This window comes from Rhodnius prolixus, unplaced genomic scaffold, assembly GCF_049639745.1.
Source record: "Rhodnius prolixus isolate KJV_2025 unplaced genomic scaffold, Rpr scaffold_5, whole genome shotgun sequence".
Lineage (NCBI taxonomy): Eukaryota > Metazoa > Arthropoda > Insecta > Hemiptera > Reduviidae > Rhodnius > Rhodnius prolixus.
Window position 1 is genome coordinate 6004581 of NW_027411624.1, and position 23757 is coordinate 6028337.

General features: G+C 34.0%; 1 protein-coding gene across 6 annotated transcripts in view; it reads right to left on the reverse strand.

Moving 5' to 3' along the window:
- Window positions 1-641: 641 nt before the first annotated feature.
- Window positions 642-23757, reverse strand: part of LOC141457701 (pyrokinin-1 receptor-like) — a 179466-nt gene continuing 156350 nt past the window's right edge. For 3 of the 6 annotated variants that reach the window (XM_074134903.1, XM_074134904.1, XM_074134906.1), the window contains 6 exons: window positions 11943-12002; window positions 7382-7615; window positions 5731-5947; window positions 4762-5041; window positions 4451-4665; window positions 642-1972 (listed from right to left, as the gene is read on the reverse strand). In XM_074134903.1, the coding sequence (XP_073991004.1) occupies window positions 1220-1972; window positions 4451-4665; window positions 4762-5041; window positions 5731-5947; window positions 7382-7615; window positions 11943-12002 (1759 nt within the window). In that variant the 3' untranslated portion in view covers window positions 642-1219. Of the gene's footprint in view, window positions 1973-4450; window positions 4666-4761; window positions 5042-5730; window positions 5948-7381; window positions 7616-7840; window positions 7977-11942; window positions 12003-14223; window positions 14400-23757 lie in introns of those variants that run through there. The other 3 variants (XM_074134905.1, XM_074134907.1, XM_074134908.1) reach the window with 3 other exon arrangements.

Here is a 23757-nt window from a genome sequence, read left to right on the forward strand (position 1 = left end):
AAAAATAGTTTTAAATAATTTGCTGATAGTGTTTTGTTGAATAATTTGAGATTGTTGATATCGTCAAATTTTCGGATTAAAAATTTCATTGGCTCAACTATAGTTGAGCTCCACTTAGCCCAACAGTCATTTTTGCAGAAAATAATCTTCTATAGATTTAAACCTAAAATTAAAATTGTTCAACCACAAAATAAATTCATTTGACATTTGTTTTTTAGTTTTGTTTTAACAGCATACTCTTTTTTGAGATGGATTAACAAAATAATAAAAAAACTGATAGAATTTAATATGGATGAATAGAAAATATAACGGAACTAGTTACAAGATATATAAATTAAGTTGATCTATAAACAAAATTCAGATGAATGCCTACCTTAGATGAGTTTGTTCTTTTTTTTTGTTCAATCAATTGATTTGTGCAAAACTTTCTCTCTTGTAAGATTTGTAAAGTAGGCCGCAAAACATGCTTACATAAGTTACGGTAATGAAAATGTGAGCTTTTGTGTGGACAAATGCTTTTTTACCTTGAAAGTGAGGAAACATTGATTGGCAGATTGAGGTTGGCTAAGCCATGAGCGCAGAATGGAGAAGAAATTCAGAGGTCCTGAATTGGAAGCACACAATGGGAATCTCAGGGGGTAAAAAGGGAGCCGCCCATGGAAGACCAAAATGAGACAGTTCAGAGAACGTCCATCTGGTTCGCAGTCGGTTCAAAGATGGTTGGAATATCAATAAGATTGTCCTTGTAAAGGATGCCTGATAACTTTTGAGTAATGAAGTTACTGATCAGCTGGCCAGACATGGAATATCCACACCTTTTACTAGTCCAGTACCTGTTCTTAGTACAGCCAAAGACAGTATGCGAACGACTCTTAAGCAGAAAGTATAAAAATTAAGACTTAAAACAATAAAAAAATACTAAAAATTAATCGAAAAAGACCATCTATCATTCTAAATGATAACAGGAAGTCCAGGAGTGTTTAAACCGGATTTTCGCTTTGGTGATGATAAATCATTTATACCGATCTAACCTCTTTGCTGCCCTGATTCGCTCACTTTTCTCAAAATAAGGAATTCCTGACCATAGTCATGTTTCAATAGAGTTGAATATAAATATTTTTTCAGTTCGTTGTCACCTATAAAAAATATAACTTCCACTTTACAAGGAATAGTATTATCTATTATTTTTTTTTATAATCTTAAATAATTAAAAATTAACTTAATTCATCATCAAACAAGGTACAGTGAATGATTTTTTAACATAATTAACATGGTCTTCATCATTTTCATCAACACAACTAGTATGCTGTTTATCATCAGAATGGACACTACATGAATGGTTTTCATCATCGTTTTCCATCTCTTTATGATGACTTTGATGATGATAATTGTGGTGGTGATGGTGATGACGATGATAGTGTTGTTGTTGTTGCTGTTGTTGGTGATGTTGAGCATGTTTAGTTTGTAATATTTTTAATTGTGATTCTTGAAAAATTTCTATATCCTCTATACGAGGTATTTTTTGAATACCATTCTGTTTGCCAGATTTTATACGAACTGGTGAATATTTTGTTGAAATAGTTCTTATAATGGCAGTTCTAGTTTGTGCTGATGGTGACTTTGGTGCACCTGGCATGAATGTCTCCATTCGAGGAACTTGTAGTAGTTCTCTTTTTTCTGGACTATTTCCGCTAAACTCTAAAGAACTTGTACGAGTGTTTTTCTTTCGAAATGATACAACCAACGGACGACGATTTAAATCCACCGGATCTATATAAGAGTTACTGCTGGAACAGGAATTATTGTTGTTTAGACTATTATTAGTGCTATTGTTGTGTCTTACAGAACGATGACTAAGCACTGAGTAATTGAATCTGGGAAATACTCCACCAGCACCCACTCCTCCAGAACTGCCACCTCCACCCTCTGATTGTAACACTTCTCGGCCATTTAAGCACTTGGTAAGAGTATTCTGTAACAATCAATTTTTAAATAAAATTATTGGTTAAAATTTACGTTGCTCTCTGCAGACAACCTGTTGGCAGACAAAGAAGAGGAAGGCCTATGAATAGCTGGCTCGCGCAGGTAAAAGAACTAATGATAGCGCGAGGTCTATGCAAAAGCGACGCTCAGAATAGGGAAGGGTGGATGCTTGGCGCAAGGAACCCTGTTTAGGGAAACACCTTGAAAGAAGAAGAAATTTACGTTTAACACAAAGCCTTGGTGAGCAATTGAAAACGGGCAGGCTTAGAAAGAACATAATTTCAAGATGGAAATTATCGTAAAAATTAATCGATAAGCTAGCTGGAGTGCTATATTGGTATAAAACGATGATACATTCTTTATATTAAAGAAAATTAAGGATTTTTATCTTTTATAAGGAAAGAGATACAAATTGTCAAAGTTGGGCGTTTTTCAGCATTATGCTTTTTCTTACAGTACTTGACGATCAACCCTTAGGCTGGAAACATAGTGGCGCGGCGGGCAAAGCTGCGATGATAGCTGCTTCAGATCAAAGAGAGCGACGAGCAGCGAGCAAAGATTCGCATGCACATAGTGACGAGCTTAGTCGCGTTCTCCTTTTGACAAAACAAGATGGAGGAACTATTTTTATATGAAAATTCTTCGTTGAAACTTTGATATTTGCAGCAGCTTAGTAGTAGGAGCTGCTGTGTACATGACATAAATAAGTTTAGAAATGAACTTGGTGAATTTCATCACTTGTACCAACAACTTCGGGAGCATCCTGGCAAATTTCATGCGTATTTTCGAATATCTATATCATTATTTGATTACATACTAGCCCAGTGTAACCCCATTAATCAAAATCAAATATTGTTTTTGAGTAATACAGCTCATAACATGAGTTAGGCACAATATAGAAAAATTAACTATGTAGGTTATTAACTAAATACAAATCTGTGTAACCCCATTAATCCTAGCAGTTACTTTAAGATCAAAATAAATAAAAATAAAATAGAAATATATGCAGTTAAAAAGAAATTAGACAATTAAAAAAACACAATAATTTTATTAAATCACTAGACCATGATTTGTCGTAAATTAATGTTGTTCATCTGAAAAACTGGAGTAGTACGACGCTACAGAAGAAGGATTGGAGAATTCGTCCTGATCAGAAGTAGTAAAAATGTAATTTAATTTTGCCTAGTATTTAGATGAAAGTTAGCATTAAGGGATTGAGAACCAAATTAAATGTAGCAAAAATTACCTGAATTCTCCATTAACTACTAATTGTTAATTAATTTTAACTATTAATTATTAAAAACTATTGTAGCTTCACAAATACTATGGCCCCACAGAGGTTTCTTTAAACAAACTAAACCAATAATGTATCAATATCCATAACCTTTGAAAAATAACCTTTACATATTGAGAGCGAAGAAATCAAACATGTCATAACGCTTCGCTCTACTCTCTAGAGATAGCGTTGCTCTATCTTCGCTTTGCTCGCCACTATGCGCGGTCCCATATGTTAACTTGTGTTTGATTTCGCCGCTTTGCTCGCCGCTCCACTATGTTTCCAGCCTTATACAGCTGTCCTTGGACAGATATAATAAATTTTAACTTAATCTAGATGTTGTGCAAGGAAGGCGAGCAGTAAATATGCTAAGATGTTACGGTGATGGAACCGTAGTATTTGGTCCAAGAAGGTGTTGGATTAGGTGCTCTGGAGCGAATGAAGAGAGATCTCTCGAAACAGCAGTGGAGAGATGGTTTGAAACAAGAAATACTTGATTAAGGTCTAAAGAATAGCGGCTGGACGGATGAAAAAGGGCATCATGCTTTAGACTCTACATGGTAACTTGATTAGGGTAGAAAACCGGAATAACAAACTGTGATCTCCTAGAGAAGATTATGGAATAAGTACTTCCGCTGATAATGTACGAATCAAATTTAGTTACTTTTCACCAAAGAATTACCAAAATGGGTTGGGATAGTTCGAGAATCCGTCCGCCAGAAGGTAGAAGAAGAATCTTCTTCTTCTTCTTAGTCAACCCTCGTCTACCTTTCAGTGTCGAGGTGTACTTTTAATCTATAAATTTTCGGTCGTATGAGGGATTGGCCCATAGCAACCTATCCTGATGGAGGGGCTGCCTCCTTATGGCTATCAGGCTAGCCATATCTCCTTAGGAACGGTAGCCCTAAGTTGTGTACTGTTTGTACCTTGTCTGTAGTGTAGGAGTGTTTGTGGATATGTTTAGTGTACTGTTCTGGTGAGTGTGCATGCTGTACTGAGCTCAGGTTACCCCGTGAGGTTGCTACTCCTCAAGTAGCTGCATGCAACAGCTACTCCTTGCGGGGAGTAGAAGAAGAATCGACCAAAAATGTGTTGAAGATTAAATTGAATGACAAGAAATAATGTAATTTTTTTAAGTATCAGAAAATTGTATAAGTAAATCAAATTATTACCATCAATTGCTTCACCTACCTTGAACGCTTCTCTGAATTTCAAAGACATGATATTGTAGAGAAAAGGATTGATAGTTGTTGACAAATAATACAGCAATCCAGATGCGTAAGTTATAAATTTATAAATCAAAATCGTTCTTGGCGATGTATTGCCACTGGGAGAAAAATAAAGAGCATACAGTCTTTGCGTTTGAAATGGTGCCCAACAAATGAAGAACGCCACAACTACCACAACTGTAAATAAAACAAGTAATAAACTATAAAAATCATTAATTACATGAAACATGATTGTTTCAACATTAAAACAAAAAAAATTATATTAATTTTTACCTAACATTTTTACTACTCGTGTAGTTGATTTAGCCTGTCCATGACTTCTTCGACTGTCTCTCAGTCTTTGTCCAGCTTTTCTACTAGTTGATTTACGCAAGCGTACTCCAATAAGGATGTAAAGTATAGTGATGGCTGACATTGGAGCAAAAAAAAATAAAAAAGTTGAAACTTCAAATGAATATGGATAGTGCTCTTTTAATCCACACATATTAAATTCATCTGGATCTATTAGATTTCCTCTTCTATCCGTTGCATATATCAATCCAAATTGCATTGCCTGGAAAGAAAAGAAATATGGTTGTGAACTCTCACAAGGACTTTCACTTACAATAATTATAAAATTGTTGACTTATAAAATATTTTACATTACATACAATACAATATAATCTACAACAGATTATATTCATCAATAAGTATAAGCCCTGATGATGATGTAGTCCTCAGGTGGAAAGCTAAATAAATAAAAACAAAATTATGACTGAAATTGGCAATCATCTTTCTCCCAATTGTAATCCAATTTGATTGATGAATCAGTCACCAAAATAGGTGAAAAATACTCCAATACTGCAATTTGTTTTTATTTAAGGTTTCTAGGCTTAGGTTTAGGTTTTTATCAGGAATGAAGGAAATTTAATCAAAGTACTTCACACCTATGATTAGTATATCCAATAAATTAGTGGGAGGGTTATTTATTTATTTCGAGCGAGTAGTCCGTCCAAAGCATACAGGAAAAGAAAGGATGGTGCCAGCATGTCAGCAGCAACTCTGTTCCTTCCGTTGACTGGAGAGGAAAGATATACTCCAATATCCCTCCGCTTCATACTACCTCCCGATAAGATCTGTAAGATCTGTAGCGAGGGAGGAGGCGAAGGTGTCATCCCAGCACGAGACCGGCATTAATGATGCAAGTTGTCGATACTTTCTTTTATTTATCACTTTTAAAAAAAAAGCTAATTGAATGCATACCTGTGGCGTGGCGCACAATATGGCCATTATCCAGATGGCTATGACGAATTTAATTGCTCTGGACAGTTTGGAGACTGTGTGCGAGAAAAACGGATGACAGATCGCCACATATCTTTCGACAGTGAACGCAGTAATCGTCAATACTGTTGCGTTAGAGGAAGTTTCAGCAGCTAGGCCTAGCAGGACGCATAACGCCTGTCCGAATACGTACGGATACCTGGCAACAATTTTCAATAAAATGAATTAGTACTATAAATAAAATCACAGATAGTGTGTGCTTCTTTTTTTTTTAATAACCTAGACCAGATGCACCTAAAGCACACTTTGTACCTTCTTTGGCAGACATTTGTTTTGTAAACACCAATTAGTTTACACCAGTAACTTAATTTAATTTGCAACTGCAAAATACTCATTCTTTATTGGCGGTTTATTGATAATATGTCGTTGAATTTGTTCATTTATTCTTTGAATATGTTTATTATTTTAAGAAAATTTAATTCTGATGCTGCATTTCAATTCAGCACCCTACTAAATGCCGAAGCTGATTAAATTGAAGAAAACAAAAATTTAAATATAAAAAAGATTAAAGGTCTACAAAATAGTGGGAAAAGTTAAGTTTTCAACAAATTAATGGCTTTAATCCAACTAGTAGGCGTGACAGAACAGGTTTGCAATTTCTAATCTGGAACATTCTATAAAATAAAGCGTCTATGAAAGCATACAGGATGGGTGTTTCAGATTTAATGAAACTTATGAATAAAATTGTCTTCAGAGTTCCGAATTTTTGTTACTTGTAAAAGATTTTACTTTAGTTTAACGTTAATCATACCGAATTAAATGAGAATTATAAGCCAGTAATTTCCAAAAGACTATTCTCTGATACTGATTTTGATTAAAAGTAAAGCTTACTTACAATGCTTCTATATGTCAGCACACTTTCTTACGAAAATTCTAATTAATTTCGGGATATTCATCCTTCTAAAGAGATAGGTACATAGGGTTTGTATGGATATATTGATTTCGTATACAAAGTTTCTGTTACATATAACGTAATCGTTAAGTTTAAATTTTATACATTTCCACAACTTTGATGAATCTCTGAAGATAGATGGAAATCCAAATACCGTTAGAAGAATATGTACAAAGTAACTGTAAGTAGAAATATTTACACGTTGTAAGAAATATCAATTCACCAAAATAATACACCTCGTTAAAATATAAGGAGTTGATTGAAATTTATAGAATAAAAAAATAAATATACTTAAGTTAACCCGAACGAAATTCTTTTTTATCATTTTAAGTTATAAAATATTAATGAACGAGCAGCTCGTATATTGTAGTTTCACATAATATTAATCAGAGTTAGAGTCTGCCTAGTAATCTACCTGAATTTTAAACTTTTTCTTCAAAAATATAAAGGATCCGTTTATGTTTAAAAGCCTACAGAGGCAAGAATATTTAATTCTTTGTAGAACATACTTGAAATTTTTGATTGATACATTTTGCTGCCATATTATTACCGTCTATCTGTCCCTTTTCAGGTTGATAGACAAAACGATGCTTCTATATTAGCGAAAAGCGTTTCACAGGATAACTTAACTAATGCCAAAACTAACAAAATGTAAAAAACAACAAAAGTATTCCTACTTACTTTGACCAAAGTTGATACATCTCCTGTGGCAGACCGGAAATTAACAGCAATAGGTCGGATATGGCCAAAGAGAAGAGGTAATAATTAGTGGCCGTATGCATATGTCTATTCCTGGCAATTACTATGCACGTGCTTACGTTACCAATGACTCCGGTCAAAAAGATCAACGAATATAATACTGTCATTGGGATGACGATGAATAACGGGTCTCGTTTTGCTCCCCAAGGGTTATGCCTGTAAACAAAAAAAAATCTTTACACTTCTTTAAAGTTGTTCAATAAATACCAAAATCTCTTTTAGTTCTTAAGGCATAATAGTTTCGTCTTCTGTTTTCATTTATAACAATAAAAAAAAAGTAGAAAAGGTTTGACTTTTTTTAAAGAGAGCTAAGTTATTTCTTTAAATAACAATTTTGGCCAAATATTCCCAAGTTAATTAATGATAACTATGAATAATTACTATTCGTAAAGATAACTATGTAAATTATAATTAATTATTTTCTAACTAAATAAATTAAATTCGCATAAACACTTAAAATTGACTTCATTGCTTTAGATTATAAAGAAAACCTGGGATGGAAATTTGTAATGGTGGAACAGACACAGGTTATATGAGTTTCTCGAGATGCTCACTAGATGGCAGAGGAATTCACTTAATAGGTTTATGCTTACAGTAAATTTTTTGAGATCAAAAATATTTAAAGTATGACTGTTTTAAACTATTAAATGGCTACATAATTATTAAAATTTATTTTATCAAAATTAGATTTTTTGTTTATTTACTCTAAAACTGTCATTTCGCCATTAAAAGTAGCAGAAATAAAAAGATAATCAGGAAAATGAACCACTTCACTAAGTCCTACTGGACGTTTTTTACTAAATAATCAACTGCGTCTAATATTTAGCTGTCTTTAAAAATACCTACATTTTTTCTCGGCAGTTTGCGTCTGCCATACATTAAATTAAAACGAACGAACCTAATACATGAAATAGTTATTTAAAAATATTAACGCCTATTTGTTAAATTAAATTTGAAAGTACGTCCACTATAGTTCTGTTTTCTCTCCAACTTGGTTTTAACGCCTGTTTGTTAAATTAAATTTGAAAGTACGTCCACTATAGTTCTGTTTTCTCTCCAACTTGGTTGATGTCCGGGCCACTTTAGTTCGTATCTTTTCTAAAAATAGTGCATGCTATCCTTCCACAAAGTCTTATTGTGAATTATTTCCAGGTTCTTGTAGATTTCTTCATTGTGCATGAACCATAGTGTGCTCCCAAGTAGATATGCAACACTTTATTTTGAAAAAATTGCAACATATTCATTGCACTCATACTAGCTCTCTACAAAAGTCTCTATCCATTGGGACAAGCGAAAAACGATAGAAATAAATGAGTATAGAAGTATTCAAGAAAACAGAAGCATTGTGGCTTAATCTTTGAAGAAAAAAATTTGCCTAATTTACCTAATTTACCTACTAGAATAAGATGAAACTTCTTTAGATTTTAAAGAAAACCTGAGCTGAAAATTTGTAATGGTGGAACAGATACAGATTATGTGAGTTTCTGGAGATGCCCACTAGATGGCAGAGGAATTCACTTGAGAGGTTGATGACTTTATGAGCATCACCACCAAATTATATCAAAGAAATACAGGGTCTGAAAAATATTTCCTAACTTGGGTTTCCGTTTTGAGTTATATCAAGAAAACTCAGCACGTTTTGTAATAAGGAAAACAATAACGTTATATCATTTTTTTTTCTCAATGACGTGTACAATGAATAAACGAACTCAGAACGTTCACGAAGTACTCCCAATAGCTAGAATAGCCTCAAAACTCTTGCGCTTGAGAATTTAGGAGAAAATGAGCACAAAGCACTTAACTCTTAGCAAAAATTAAAAATATTTTATAATGCACTAAATCCTAACTATCGCAGTTTAATTACTAACTGAACTAAGGCATAACTAGTCATTACTTCTCGTTCATTAAATGTAATAGGAACACGTTACTCAGTGAAGTACTCCATCTAAAAGGATTAGGAGAGATGGTCGGCTCCAAAGTCCAATATAATTTGAAGCTTAATGTATCTCTACTAAGTGTTAGCAACTTCTCTCGGTATTAATGATGCAATTTTCTAAGTTATTAAAGCAGTTGTCTAAGTATAAACATGGTAGTCTTCATAATGATAATTATTCGTACAAATAGAAGGACCAAACCCTAGGCTTCTCTAGGATCAAATAGCAAACACGGATGGAAGAAAAAATAGATGACTCATTTCCCAACTAACTGAGCACAATCCGCGGCATGACGATCTATTTCCGGGGTCCGACATTATCTAACATGGGATAAATTATATTTTAATCAATAGATATTGTAAATATCTTAATTTATATCTTTCTAATAAACTTTTCCTTTTTTTTTAATTTTCTCGAAAACGGCTTTATTAATTTTCTTTTGTTTTCTGAAGACCTACCATTTGGAATTAAATTAAAAGGTTGTTACCAATTATCTTTAGCATAAACTTTTAAAATTCTTTTTTAACTGCGTCAAAAAATTAAATGAATTCAGTTAACAATTGAGTTTGTAGCACAATAAAGCATGATTTAGTCGTATAATATTCATAATTGAGATTATCGTTTCAACAGATGCAAATGCACAGTTTTAATTAGGGATGATCGTCAAAAACTGCACGAAAAAGCGTAACGTTGAAAAATGCCCAACTTTGACAATTTTTTTTTATCTTTTTCTACAAAACATATAACTACCAAATTTTCTTTATAATATAGGTCAAATCCTACTTTATAACTGCTTTATTTTTGCTATATATTATAAAATAACCGTAAACAGTGTTTGGACACCAGGACTGTTCTACAAAACAGGGAAGACAATCAGACAAAACAGGAAGTATGATAAGCTCCTTTTGTATAGGAACACAAGGATAGGGTAGTACGACCTTTTATCAACACTTGAGTGCTAATTATGGACCAAAGACTTCAAAAGGTTGAGATCCTCTGATTTAAATTTTTTCAACTAGGATGTCGCAGCAAATCTATATGAAAATACATTCTATAGAGGTGAACGTGTAAAATATTGAACGCTCCTAAATATTAGTGAAATTCAACGTTTAGGGTACGTTCACAACGGAGCTGTGAGCATAGATGATAGCGGAGATGATAACTGATAGAGTAAAATATAATCGCTGATTAGTGTGCACAACGGAGCTGTGATACATGCAACATGTCGAGTAGTGAAGAAGAGTTTTTATGTTCACCAGCAACAAAAAGGTATATTTTAAAGAAAAAACGCTTTAGAAAATATCATGTACATCCCATAAATAAAAAACGAAGTACTTTAGGCGAATTTCACTATTTATATAAGGAACTTAGAAATTATCCGGATCGTTTTTTTTGAATATGTGAGGATGGGTCCAACCACATTTGACTAAATTTTAGAAAAAATAAGGTCAAAATTAAGAAAACGTAGGAAAAATTGTCATGGAAATCCTATAACTATAGAAGAAAAACTAGTGATAACTCTGAGGTAAGGTTATATTGAGGAAAAACAAATAAATACACATAAAAATAAATGTAAGCACGATTTAAAAAACAAAATATTGTTTAAAAGTAAATAATAAAATAATAACCAAAAATAATGAGTAAAGACAGCACTAATTAATTTTTCTACCTCCATTTTGAAGCTCCGATACTGGAGTTCAGCTAGCAGAAAAATGAAAAATTCAATTCTATCATCTATGCTCGTTTATACCAGCGAGTATGAGTCACTAGTCGAAGCTTCGTTGTGCACGCTCACATAAGAATGTACTAGGTTATTCTATAAGCGCTGATGCATCACTGCTATCATCTCCGCTATCATCTATGCTCACAGCTCCGTTGTGAACGTACCCTTAGTTCAACTATTGACTATAAAAATTGAGCATGAAACGACGTCCGTCGGGTATAAAGAGATTGTGAATGTTGGAAATATTCAACTCTTTTCGAAGCTTACCAAATCTTTAAAAAACAAAGGATAAAAATTACAGAATAGAATAGAAAAATTCTGTATTTCGTGAATTAACACATTGCAGGGGTTCCGTGCTAAATACTAAAAAGTAAATAAAATACATAAACTAAAATAAATTTGCAACTGACGTAATAACTAAAATAACTGTTCCAATTCCAGTATAAAAGAAAAATAATAATAATAACAATAATAATAAATAGAAAATAATATTAAAACAATACAAATATAATAATAATAAGAAATAACGGCGCTAATAACCTTGCAGTTGATGCGCCGAAAAAAAAAAAAATAAGAAATAACCAAATAGTGTTCTCTACATATAGTTTCTAAATAGTTTATCTCAAATGAACAGTTTTTAGAGCCCCTATTCATTTAGAATAAACGACTTTATTTTGAGGGCTTCAATAATGAAATAATACAATTTATTCAGATGGTCAAGAGACTCAATTATTAGCTATTTTTTGGTAAAAATTCACTTCATTTTGTATTTATTACTTGAGGTAAATAATGTTTCCATAAAAATTACAGATATTCAGATAATTACCTTGCAGAGAGATTGATTGTTGCAACAGTAGAATTCTCTGCTAACGTCAAATATTCTGACCTGTAAAGACAAAAAGTAATTACTTTATATTTTGAACAGTTAAGTCTTTTATTCAACTAAACTACCTCCAATTAACTAAGAAGTTTTAACATTTATCTTTAAAAAGAGTGCCGTAAACGGTAAATTCAGAAGATAGGTTATCACACTAATTAAAAAACGAATAACCACTCTCACTGTAGGATGTACCTGTTTCGAGATGTTCATTGGAAAGAAAGTAATTCTTCAGCTCATTTGCGACATGTAACAAAACTCATTGATCTAAGGGTAAACAGTGGAACTGTTGAATCTGTGAGTGGGGATTTTTGTGGGATAGACTTGGGTTCTGCTATACTTTGGGGCTGCATTTTCTTTAACTGTATGGCCCAAGACAATTCTAATGGGGGCGCTCAGCTTTTATCAGAAACAAGATCCAAAATTATAAATATGTATCACGTAGGCAACTCATTAGGTCATAAATTGGCAAGAGATTTGAAGGAATAAGGGAAATATTACTTACAGTCTGAGTAATTTGCATGCCTGAATGATAACAGGGCAACAAGAAAGATTGGAAACCACTGCGTTTGGAGGAGCCATCACGAATAAGTGGTCCAATTTACATCCGTTTTTGAGGGAGAGGTCCATATTTTCTAATGGTTCACTATTTATTTTTGTAACAGAAAATGAGTTTAATTCCTAGGGGAATAGATACATCAGTCAACTCAATTTGTTGTTAACATTTGATGGCTTAAAATTTATCAAATTTCAAAACTGATCAACAACATTACTCATCTTATCACTCACACTTACCATCAAATAACGTTAGCTCTCAATTTGCAATAATTTGTGTATCGTGTATAGGTAATCAACGCTCCCTGATTACTTACAAAGTGATGCACAATCTATTTGACTATCCCAACTAGATACTCTTTAGTCTTGATCTACTTTCATTCGCTTTGACTGAAGTAAAACTTAAATCTGCAATATCATCTTACGTCACGGACTACTCCGAATGGAACTTAAGCAACAACGGAAACATTTTTAAAAGACACTGACATTTTAAACAGAACTTTATGGCGACTGTATAGCAACTTAAGTGCCAATAGAAACTGCAATGATTGGCTGGGACCAAATAAGAATACATTTTCTTAATGTTTGACGTTTTGGACACCTCTGGCTCTTCTTTAAAAACCGCAAATGAAGACTTGAAATAGTTATACGATAAAAATGTTTAATTCTAATTGTAGAATGTAGTGTACTGCGACACCTTACCTACTTTAAGTTGTTAGGTTACTGAAGGTTATGATAATAGCCTCAGCTATCGAGTGCCGTTTGTATTGTAACAACGGCTAAACGTCGATCATTTTTAATCAATTAAATAAGTTCCTCGATTGGGAGTGTCTATTATTTTATTAATTACTTTACAAATAAGGATATTTGATTTTTATTCAGACTTTACTAACAGATAATTTTATTTTCTTAGGCATCAACTTGAACTAGCAAGGAGATTGGGAATAAAGAAATAAGTAGGAGAATAATCTTAGGATGGAAAACTAATTTTTCTAAGCTAAACAGGTCTAATGTAGAAATGCATAAACAGTAACTCCTTAATGTGCGTACTGCCAGTAACTGGATGTGAGACATGGGTATTTATCGATAAAATGATAAGGAAATTAAGGATAGCGAGAAAAGCAATGGTAAGATTGTTGATTGGTAATGGCAAACAAGACAAGACAAAAAATCAAAGTTTGGATTAGAGTAGAAATCACTCACTAATGATGTGGGCAAGATAATTGTGAAAAGAAAATTGAATTGACCAGGCGGTATTATAAGAATGATGATTAATAGATGGTCCAGAAGATTGTTGAATGGTACCCGAAGGGACTTGAAAAGAGAAAGAGGTACTCCTGAAGGAGGTAGAAGAATTGTAGGAGAATAGGCCGGAGGCTTAACTGGGCATCCTGTCGTATTTGGTGGGATTGAATTGATCAGTAAAGGAAAAGATATTTTAAGTCGATCTGGTCCAACAAAGATGAATAAAGCTGCTTTACAAAATATTGTGCTTTTCTCACTTTTCAAAGTGAGCTACAAGAGAAGATGGACTAGAAACCAAGGAGTTTAATGCATTAAAGGCTGAACTAATCTCTTCTTTCGATAAAGGGAACTAATATATTATCCGAGTAGCAAAAGGTAACCGATGGCTCAAACGCAATCCTAATGTTCATAAGATTTAAAAAAAACTCACGTGTCTAAGAGTCGCCTCCTTAGAACGACCACGCCATATTAACTTTCAGTTTGCCGAAGTTGCTGATCACATGTTACCTAGTAAGAGGCGCAGACGAAAGGTTAATTGTCCTGGCGTTTAATTAATTCCTATTCCATTTTTTTGTCTTTATAACCTGTACATTCCCACCCTGCCACATTTAAGCAAACAACCAACTAAATCGATTTGGATGAGAAAAGAGGTTAGGTTAGGAAGAAAATTTGGCTCCATTCTAACAGCTGTTTTAAGGAATGCAATGCTCTAAAAATAGCTTTTATAAATATTGTTTTTTTAAATGTTAATTTTCCTTGTTTGGAATTGTGATATTTATAGTATATTTTAATGGAATTTCCTCTAATAATACAAATATTGGGAAAAAAAACAGAGCACAAGAACTGTGCGATGCAATGAATGCTGTATCATAAAGTTAAATAAATGTTTTGTAGCAGAAGCAGCTTCTTTCCCGTTGTCGTGTATAGAAAAAAGAACACAATTAGACCCACAGACAAACAATTAGGGCCGCATGAATAATGAGGTTATTGTGAGACTGTGTGCGAGAGATAGGAAGAAAGTCAAGTCTCTCAAATTATTCTCATCTGCGTATAAAACCATCTAATGATCATATCATCAGCTTCTTCATATCCACCATCTCTAATTAACGAATAAAATTATAATTAATAAAGACGAAAAATAATAATACGTTGACAACTTTTTGTTTTAATTAAAAAGTTAACTAAACAACCAAAACTTTAACTTTAAAATTTTCAAATTATTATAAATATTGTTTTATTTCAGAAATGACAAATAGATATATTAGTGTTATATAAAATATATACAAAGGTTACATGTTAATTAGCAAGATTTATGTAATTAAAACATTTTCACGTATTTCAGCGGCACAATTGAATGTATATTATATATACGATATGAGAATATGTTTATTCTAAAAACTGGATATTGTATTATAAAGTTGTGATTATTATCTATTGTCTTTGGAAGTGGTCGAAACGTTACATTTTCCAAAGCCTCTGAAACAAGCTGAATCTAGAAGCAAAATGTAGAATTGGACTTAAAATCAACCAATCAATATAGCTGCTCAAACAAACCGGACAACTTAAACTTAAAAAGGACAACAGTCTTAAGAAACACTTCCGCCTTTATTCTTTTTTCTGGAAGTCAATTCGTCATCCAGTTAATGTGATTAATCCTGCGACTCATAAACTTTATAAAATGAAAGCTAGAAATCAACTGAAAATAAATAATAAATAACTTGCTCCCTAAAAAGGCAAAAGAAGTAAAGTAATGCCTATTTTTTTTAGGTGGGCTTTGCTCCAATTAAGGTGCCGTGGACGGAACGACTAACAAACATACTTTATTATAAATTCCTATTATTATTATCTTTTTTAAATTTAAGGCGGGACAACATCTAAGATCTGGGACGGGTATTTATCTAGTGGTCATGAGCGTGGCTTTGTAAGTGGAAGATTCCCAGTTCGAATACCGTGTATGACTACTTTTTATTTGTTAGAAATTTTATTTTTTATAGTAAAGTATGAGCTTCCGCCTCCGTCCACGACACCTAATTGGTAGTTGGACGTTAAGCCCCGCCTGCAAAAAATAGGCGATTACTTTACTTTTTTTCCTTTTTACATCTGAGATCAATGGCGCCCGGAGCTGATTCCAGTACACGGCCTGTCTCCAGACTGTACATCACCGAATGTAAGAAGCTCCTAGGAAGAGAATAGTTGAGGACCTGATGCTGGATTTGAATCCGTGATCTTGGAATCTAATCACTGAGCTCATTCCTTGCTGCTACTATTAATCCATTAAATAAAATCCAAGGCCTAGACCAGGAATCGGACCCAGTAATACGGAGGTCTCACTTCGGCTCCGTGGCGCCCCCTAAGAAACTATGTGCTCCTCTCCACTGCAATGCTGTTGCTCCCCTCTTTGCTCAGCAGTTACCACAGGAGTGTTAAGTCTTTTAGGGAAAGGTTATTCACAATGAGCCTTCAGTTTGTGGGGGGAGAGCTCTAAGTTGAATGCTCAAACTCCACTTTAGATGTACTACACACAGTAGGCCTATGGACAATACTTACTGGTTCACCCTGTATACCTGTATAATATAGGGTAAAGTCACAAAAAAAAAAGAGTTCAGGTCTTCATAGATCTTGATACAGTCCTGGTTTCAGTCTTCTTGAAGTTGTAGGCTCACCAAAAAGGGTAATGCGATGTTGATGGCATTGAGTGAAGGATGAGGAAGAAGTTTGGTCATGTGAGTGTGAATGGCTTTGAATGTCCAGTTCTCTGTGCATTCAAGTTCCTAGGGGAAACCATTTGGGCGTTAAGTGCAAAAAGGCTGCAATGTTGCTAGCTGTAATCCAGACTGGGTCAGGCGTACGTCAAAAACAGGTCTGACCAACAGAGGTCTATAAGTTCTTGTTTGAGCGTTGTATTTCCGGGGTAATTAAAGGGCACAATTGCTTCAGTCGAGTGTATGGTTTGCTGAAGTTTTGTGATGACGTGCCATCTCCTCTAGGAGAGTTCTGTACCAAGGATTACGACATGGTTAGCACACTCTTTGATCCTTGTTTATTTCCAAGGAATTTCCTGGTTCTTCAGTTTTTTTTTTTTTGCTCAATTAACTATGCAATTAATGTATTTCTAACGCAAGATTACATTAATCAAAAACTGTATCTACACACACGTAATCAAAAACATTCAAATAATTGCCCCCTTTTTGTCGGTTATAATTTTCCTATATCCTCTTAGCTTGGTTACTGGAAATATTGTGATCGTTTCCGGTAAGAGGAAGTTGTTCTGCCCTCAAACCAGTGTCCATCTTGTCATAAATTTGATTCAATATGGCAACCAAACAGAGAAAAATGTAAACTCCCAGTAGGCATTATAAAACGCTAAAGAAAATCCGTTATTATTCAGCAGGAATAATACAGTAATTGAATGCGGGAAAACATATCGCTATACATCACTCTGGTGATAGTGCCGTGCAACTTGGCAATTTCCTCGTCAAGGTAACTTTATGACTACAATAAATCTAAATATGTACTGTTATTGAACTATAGTGTTCATTGACAACTTAATCTAAAAAAGTTGGCAAGTTTTCCGAATGTTTACAAAGAGTATTTTCAAAGAGTTTTCCGAATGGAATATTTATTTGAAATAAACATTGTGATTGGGTTGTATATTATGTAGCAAATTTTCAATTTTATGAAAATCCATTGTTTTTACGATCAGACTAAGTAAGAGAAAATATTGTAACAAATTGCTGAATTCAATTTAGAGTTTTAACACTAAATATCCATTTCAGGGATCCCTGAATCCGAAAATGTAGTTTTGACAAAGAGAGGCGAGAAAAAATAAAAAAAAATAGTAGGGTCAACACAGATGGTATTGCTTTAAGCGGAATTAAGACATAATGGTTTTTCCATTTCCGGGATGGCAGGTTTTCTTAATTCCCGGAGAGAATATTGAGTGCTCGTGAACTCGTTTTCTTGTAAAACAAACGTAATTTCTCATATGAAGATAAAAGGAATCCTGGAAAATGATATACCGTTTGACAGCCCATTAAACAAGGAAACTTTTTATAAAAAGTGCCAGCACCTAGGTCTGATAATGATCACATAAGGGCCTAATGAGTTTTCTTAAAAATTTCGATTACTTTTATTTTTCCAGCATCCGGAGGAAGATTGAGGCTGTTTGGAGAATAATTTATGCTTCAAAATGGTATCAATTTTTAGTAAATTTATCTGTCTTTTTAACCGTGTCATCAGAATCGAATTCAGACTAAAACTTTCTGAGTAATAACATTTTTATTGGGTAAAAGTAATGATTTTAGAAAAAAAATTTAAAGTGACGTCACTTAAGAACAGTGGAAAATATGAAGTTGGCCAATACGTCATTGAATTTCCACTTTAGATGTACTACACACAGTAGGCCTATGGACAATACTTACTGGTTCACCCTGTATATGCGTATTATAAAATAAGGGAGCTGTTATGTCATTGTATAAATCAGAATATCGGGTGATAATTTTCATTTGGTGCAAGTGTTGGGCGTAATTATTCAATCGGGTGTGTGTGTGTGAGAGAGAGTAACAAACCTTTGAAAATCGACCCCCCTGATTGTAGTTGATGTTTGTTTAAAGTTCCGAAATGAAATGTACACACACAAATCTCGTTCACAACAAAAAGGTAGTTTAATTTTCACTATGAGAGATGCTGGGTTATAGAACAATCAAAACGTTCAACACTTTGATGTTTACCGTAGCTAGTGTGACTACTCTAGGCAAACAGTTGCTCTAGTCTGAATGTGGAGAACGGGGTGTACGTACGTAAATGGCATTCAATTGGGAGAAGGTAGTTTGCGTTCACGCCGGAACAAACAATGCTAAAGGGCTATAAAGTTGGGACCTCTCTCCCTCTCTTTCCGTCAGTTACTGCGGAAGTTTGGATTTAGTATGACCCCGCTCATATTGTTTTGCAAATAATAATCATTATTGACTAAAATCTGTTATTTCGTACCACTCACAAGATTTATTTTCATAAGAATTTGCCTAAGATTGAGTAAGTCTCAAGTAAGACTTTAAAAGCGGAAATAAAGAGATGCTTTCTGAACGATGTGTATAATTTCAGAAACGTTTATTAAAAAAATTCAAGTGATTAAAAAAAAACAATCCTTTAAAAACTTAGTACCTACAACTAAAGACCACAAAACTGCTCAAATCAATAGAATATCTTTCGTGTTACCTGGCGCAATAAATAATTTTTGTGAAAAATGTGGTTAGATCTAAGCAGTATTGGAGTAATATCTTTTGATTTCATCCGTCGTGTGAGTGTCTTGACAACATCGTTCCATTTTTTTTTTTGTATCGACATGTCCACTTCAGGGGACGGATTGTGCCCGTGGGGGGCCACTATCAAGTATCTTGGGAGTGTTACTGGATCGTGGGCTAACCTTTACCTACCCCACATAAAGGACAGAGTCAAACAAAGGGAAAGGCGATTCGAGAACTATTCCCGCTGTTCTGCAGGGACTCTAAACTGTACCCAGAGAATATACTCCTCCAGCATAAGGTAGTGGTTAGGCCCATGTTACTTTATGCTAGTCCCTCTTGGGGTTACGACGTGTCGATCCAATATCACCTCGCTGCAGATCATCTAAAATAAATTCCTCAGGCTTGTTACAACTTCCCCCCGCTACAGACCGTATTATAGACTTTTTTTTTGGCATTGGCTTTCGCCATACAGGCAGCACTGTCTAGGTGCTTATCACTAGAAAATCACTCACTCTCCATTCTTACTTATAAATACATTCGCTTCATACATTCATCCCTCTACTATATACAACTATTTACATACAAACTTACAACTAATGGATGGATCAGTACTCTATATTCCTGCCATCCTTCTGTAATCATTTTCTTGCATTCATTCTATAACTTTTAAATACATTCATATTTCATTGCTAGCACTGCTATAGATTTAAGCACATAGATGTTGGTGGAGAATATTATGTCTTCGTAGCGAAATGGTGCACCTAAATACCTGTATATGTCGTCAATCATTCGTTTCCTTATTATAGACTTACACTCTAACACCAACATGGACTATGTAGAACACTACATCAAGTACCTCGCTACTGGTTTCTTCAGTAAGTGCGAATCAAGTCACAAACCACCTATGCAGGCAAATAGGGGACTATAGTTTGGACACGGTGCACAGGTACAGGAGAGTTAAGGACTCCCTGAGGTAGAACTTTCCTCAGAGGCTAAGGGTTTTTCATTGCTTTTTTCCCCTCCTTATTTATTTTTATACTTTTATGTAACATTTTATGTAATTCGTTAGCTGGAGGTTATAGTATTTATACTGGCACTCCTATGTACATATGTACGTATATACTTTCAATTATTAAATAAATTTTTATCTATCTATCTATCGTTTAATTTTTTTCTGTTTACTATAGAGGGAGTCTTACTCGAAGAGGGAGGCACCTACTTTGGTCACAAAACTTCTAAAACCATCCTAACTTTTACTTCATCACTGCAAAAAGTTTTGGAGAATTTGTTAAAGTAATGCTTAATGTTGCTAGTAGTATAAATCCATGTAGAGGTTATACGTACTCTGTTGTGGTTACAATCAGGTGGCTTTATTGGCAGCTGATGCCACTGCCTCCCTGATTGGATTTTGATTATGTGGAGGTAAATTGGGTTTTAGTTATAAACGTGTCTATTCTGTAAGTTAATTTGTGTATTAATATAGAATAGAAAGGCCTCCGTTACAGTCACTTTAATTATTTGCCATAATAGAAGGCCGTGGCGACTGAAACAGATTGATTCGTAAAAGCTGAAAATTATAAAATAATTTAAAAGAAAAAGAAAAAAAAGTAATTAAAACTGTCCGGTATAAGTGTAAGGGTTGATCTTCTTAGTTGGATAGAAATGTTGGTCGTCAGCAGATCGTATAACAAAGAAATTTATTCCAGCAAGAGGGTTATAATCCGGCAGCTGGATTTTATTATAATGTTTCTATATTTAAGCTGTAAATCCTTCCAGATTAATTCCGGAAGGATTCATTCCTTAATTCTTTAAGTAAATCCTATCGTATTCAAGCTTCAGATCGCCAACAGTTGCTATTTTAGTTTAGCCAGTATTTTTAACTTTAAATGGTGTAATTTTTCGGAATAATTGATTGAAATGTCTGTATGTGACTATGACACATAGATTTGAAAGACGATATATCATCTGTTTTTCTAATTCTATAGGCATTCGTGTGGATTCTAAATTGACGCGTCTGTCTATGAAAATTCTTCATTAAAATAACTCTTATAAAGCAAGTTACATTTTTTTTTACTTAATTAAAATTAATTAAAACATACATGAATTAATAGGGATTGCATATACAATGAAGCAATTATAATTTATCTCATCTCATGACTAGAATTTTCCCTTCTATAGTAAAGGCTTTCTTTGAAGGGTAATAATTACGTAAGGGATTTTAAAAGAATTTTCTCTTTACTTATTCTGTAAAAGGTGTACTTAATATGTTAAATCAAATAAGGGAAAAGTTGTTTTTTTTAAGTTGGGCTGTTTTCCATTCAAAGGGTTAATGTGAATCTGACTTTTCTACATCTAATTGAATATATTAACGTGACATTTTAAATATAAGTTGGTGGAAAAGCTAAGCCGTACTAATGGAAAACTCCTAATTCTGCAGACTTCAAACAGCAGGTTCTCAAACATTCTAATAAATTTTCTTCAAAATCTAATTTTAAAATGTAAAATATAAAAAATGTAAAATGAAAAAAAAAATCGTGAAAACCTATTTTTTTGGGAAAAGGAAGTCCAGTCTGTAAAGGGGTACTTCCGGAATAGAGATTTCCTAAAAAAAAAAAAAACTAGAACTTTAGCGAACTCTCTGTAGTTTAGCAATAATCTCTCCTTAACCCTACACAAGTGGCAGAGCTATAATCTAAACATAATTTCTAGTTTTAGGAATGCAGGGAGTCCAAGGGAGCAGAGTTTTCCCTGGTCGACGGATATCGGGTCATGCTGGCTGGCATCAGAGATAACCAAGTTGCTGCTTAAGGGTCGGAGGAGCATCCTATAACCCATTTGTTGGTTCCGAATCCTTTGGTTTTACCAAACAGTTCTGGATTTGAGAGGAAATTTTTGACAAATCCACAGGAAATTATCTATAAAAATATAGTAAAATGAGGATTAAGTTAGATGGAACCAGATTAATTTGGTTACTGGCTGTCTTACAGGACAGGATAGAAAAACGGAAAGCATAATTATTAAGTGGTTTATTTGATCTGGAATCTTTACGAAGATACTACTAAGTGAAAGGGAAGGGATTAGCTAAGCGGTTAGCGTACTGGACTCCCACGCGGAGGTCCCGGGTTCGAATCCAGCTGCTGACCCTTAGATTTTCTCTTCCTATGAGCTTCTTACAGCTCACTGTCCGGTGATGGACAGTGTTGTCTGTAACGAGAGAACACTGTCCGGAGGCCGGTAGTGCACTGAAAAAAGCTCCGGACGCCAATAACCTGTTAGATGTTGTTAAATCATAAAAAAAAAAAAAAATAATAATAATAATAAGTGCTAGTAATAATAATACTTAACATTAAAGGGTACTAAAGTAGTCTCTAAAGGGAGATGCGCCCCTTTTAGTATTAGTCAGGGGGTCTGTAGCTTTTAATTTTTAAAAATGTAGGTACTTTTTCTGAAATCTACAAAGAAAATATATTTCCTTGTGGTTCCCTACATAATAAGTAAATGCAGGTGTAATTTTCGTCTACCTTGTAGCCAAATAGCGTTTAACAAAGAAGTATATTTAGTGTCATGTTTTCTGATACGGCAGCTATTGTATTACATAATACATAATTTTAAAAACAGCTGTTTTGTAGGTATGTTTGTCAGTGCTGTCTTTATCACAATAAGCATCCGGCTAAGTACAACCCCCCCTCCCCCGTCAGCGCCAAAGTTTAATACGCTTCCAAGACTACCTAACTTTAAACACTCAAGCGTTCCTTTGTCATGTTACTATAATCATGGAAATTAACGAAGAAATCCAAAATAAGATAACTAAAGACAGTCTGATTTGAAAAAAAAATTGAATTAGAAGTTGTGAGATCTGCAAATGTAGAATAATTTTACGATTACCACGCACAGCAAGGACTGGGAAAGTCGATTTAAGCGAATTCAAAGCCATTTTCCTTCCAAATAGAAAAAAAACTATTTTTGGATGTACATAGGAGAAGTAATCTTAACGAAAATGGGAAATTAAGAAAGATTGCTGATGCTGATAGCAAATGGGCAGAGCCCTCGTTATCGTTTATAGCTAGACTACGGGAGCTATCTTGCAACGGAACTGTATTTCCTCCATCAGCAATTTTGACGCCATTGCTTCAGTTTCTCTGGCAGTAGTTCTATCAACCTGGAGCTTTAATTCCAGTTATGTAAAATGCAAAGAAAAAGTCATTTAATTTGATTGCATTTCAACATGGTTCTTTTCTTCTTTTGTGCTGCATTTATTAACGATTATCTAATGAATTTAGATTAGGCAATTAATAAAACGATGGACTATTAATAAAACGAAAGTAAAAAAAAATAGATTAGAGCTTATTTTTTAGGCATTAATTGCGTCCAACTAATTAGGTGTCGTTGACGGAGGCGTCAAGTAAACATACATTACTGCAAATACTTTTTATTAAACATTAAATAAAATCCATGACTTAGACCGGGGGAATCGAACCCACTAAACCAACAATACATCTTAGCTTTGCAGGTCTAGCCTATAAACGCCTAACTTACTTTACTATAAACTTCTCATATTAAACAGTAAATAAAAACCAAGGCCTAGACCGAGAATCGAATCCACTAACCAACAATACATCTTAGCTTTGCGGGTCTAGCCTATAAACGCCTAACTTACTTTACTATAAACTTCTCAAATTAAACAGTAAATAAAAACCAAGGCCTAGACCGAGAATCGAATC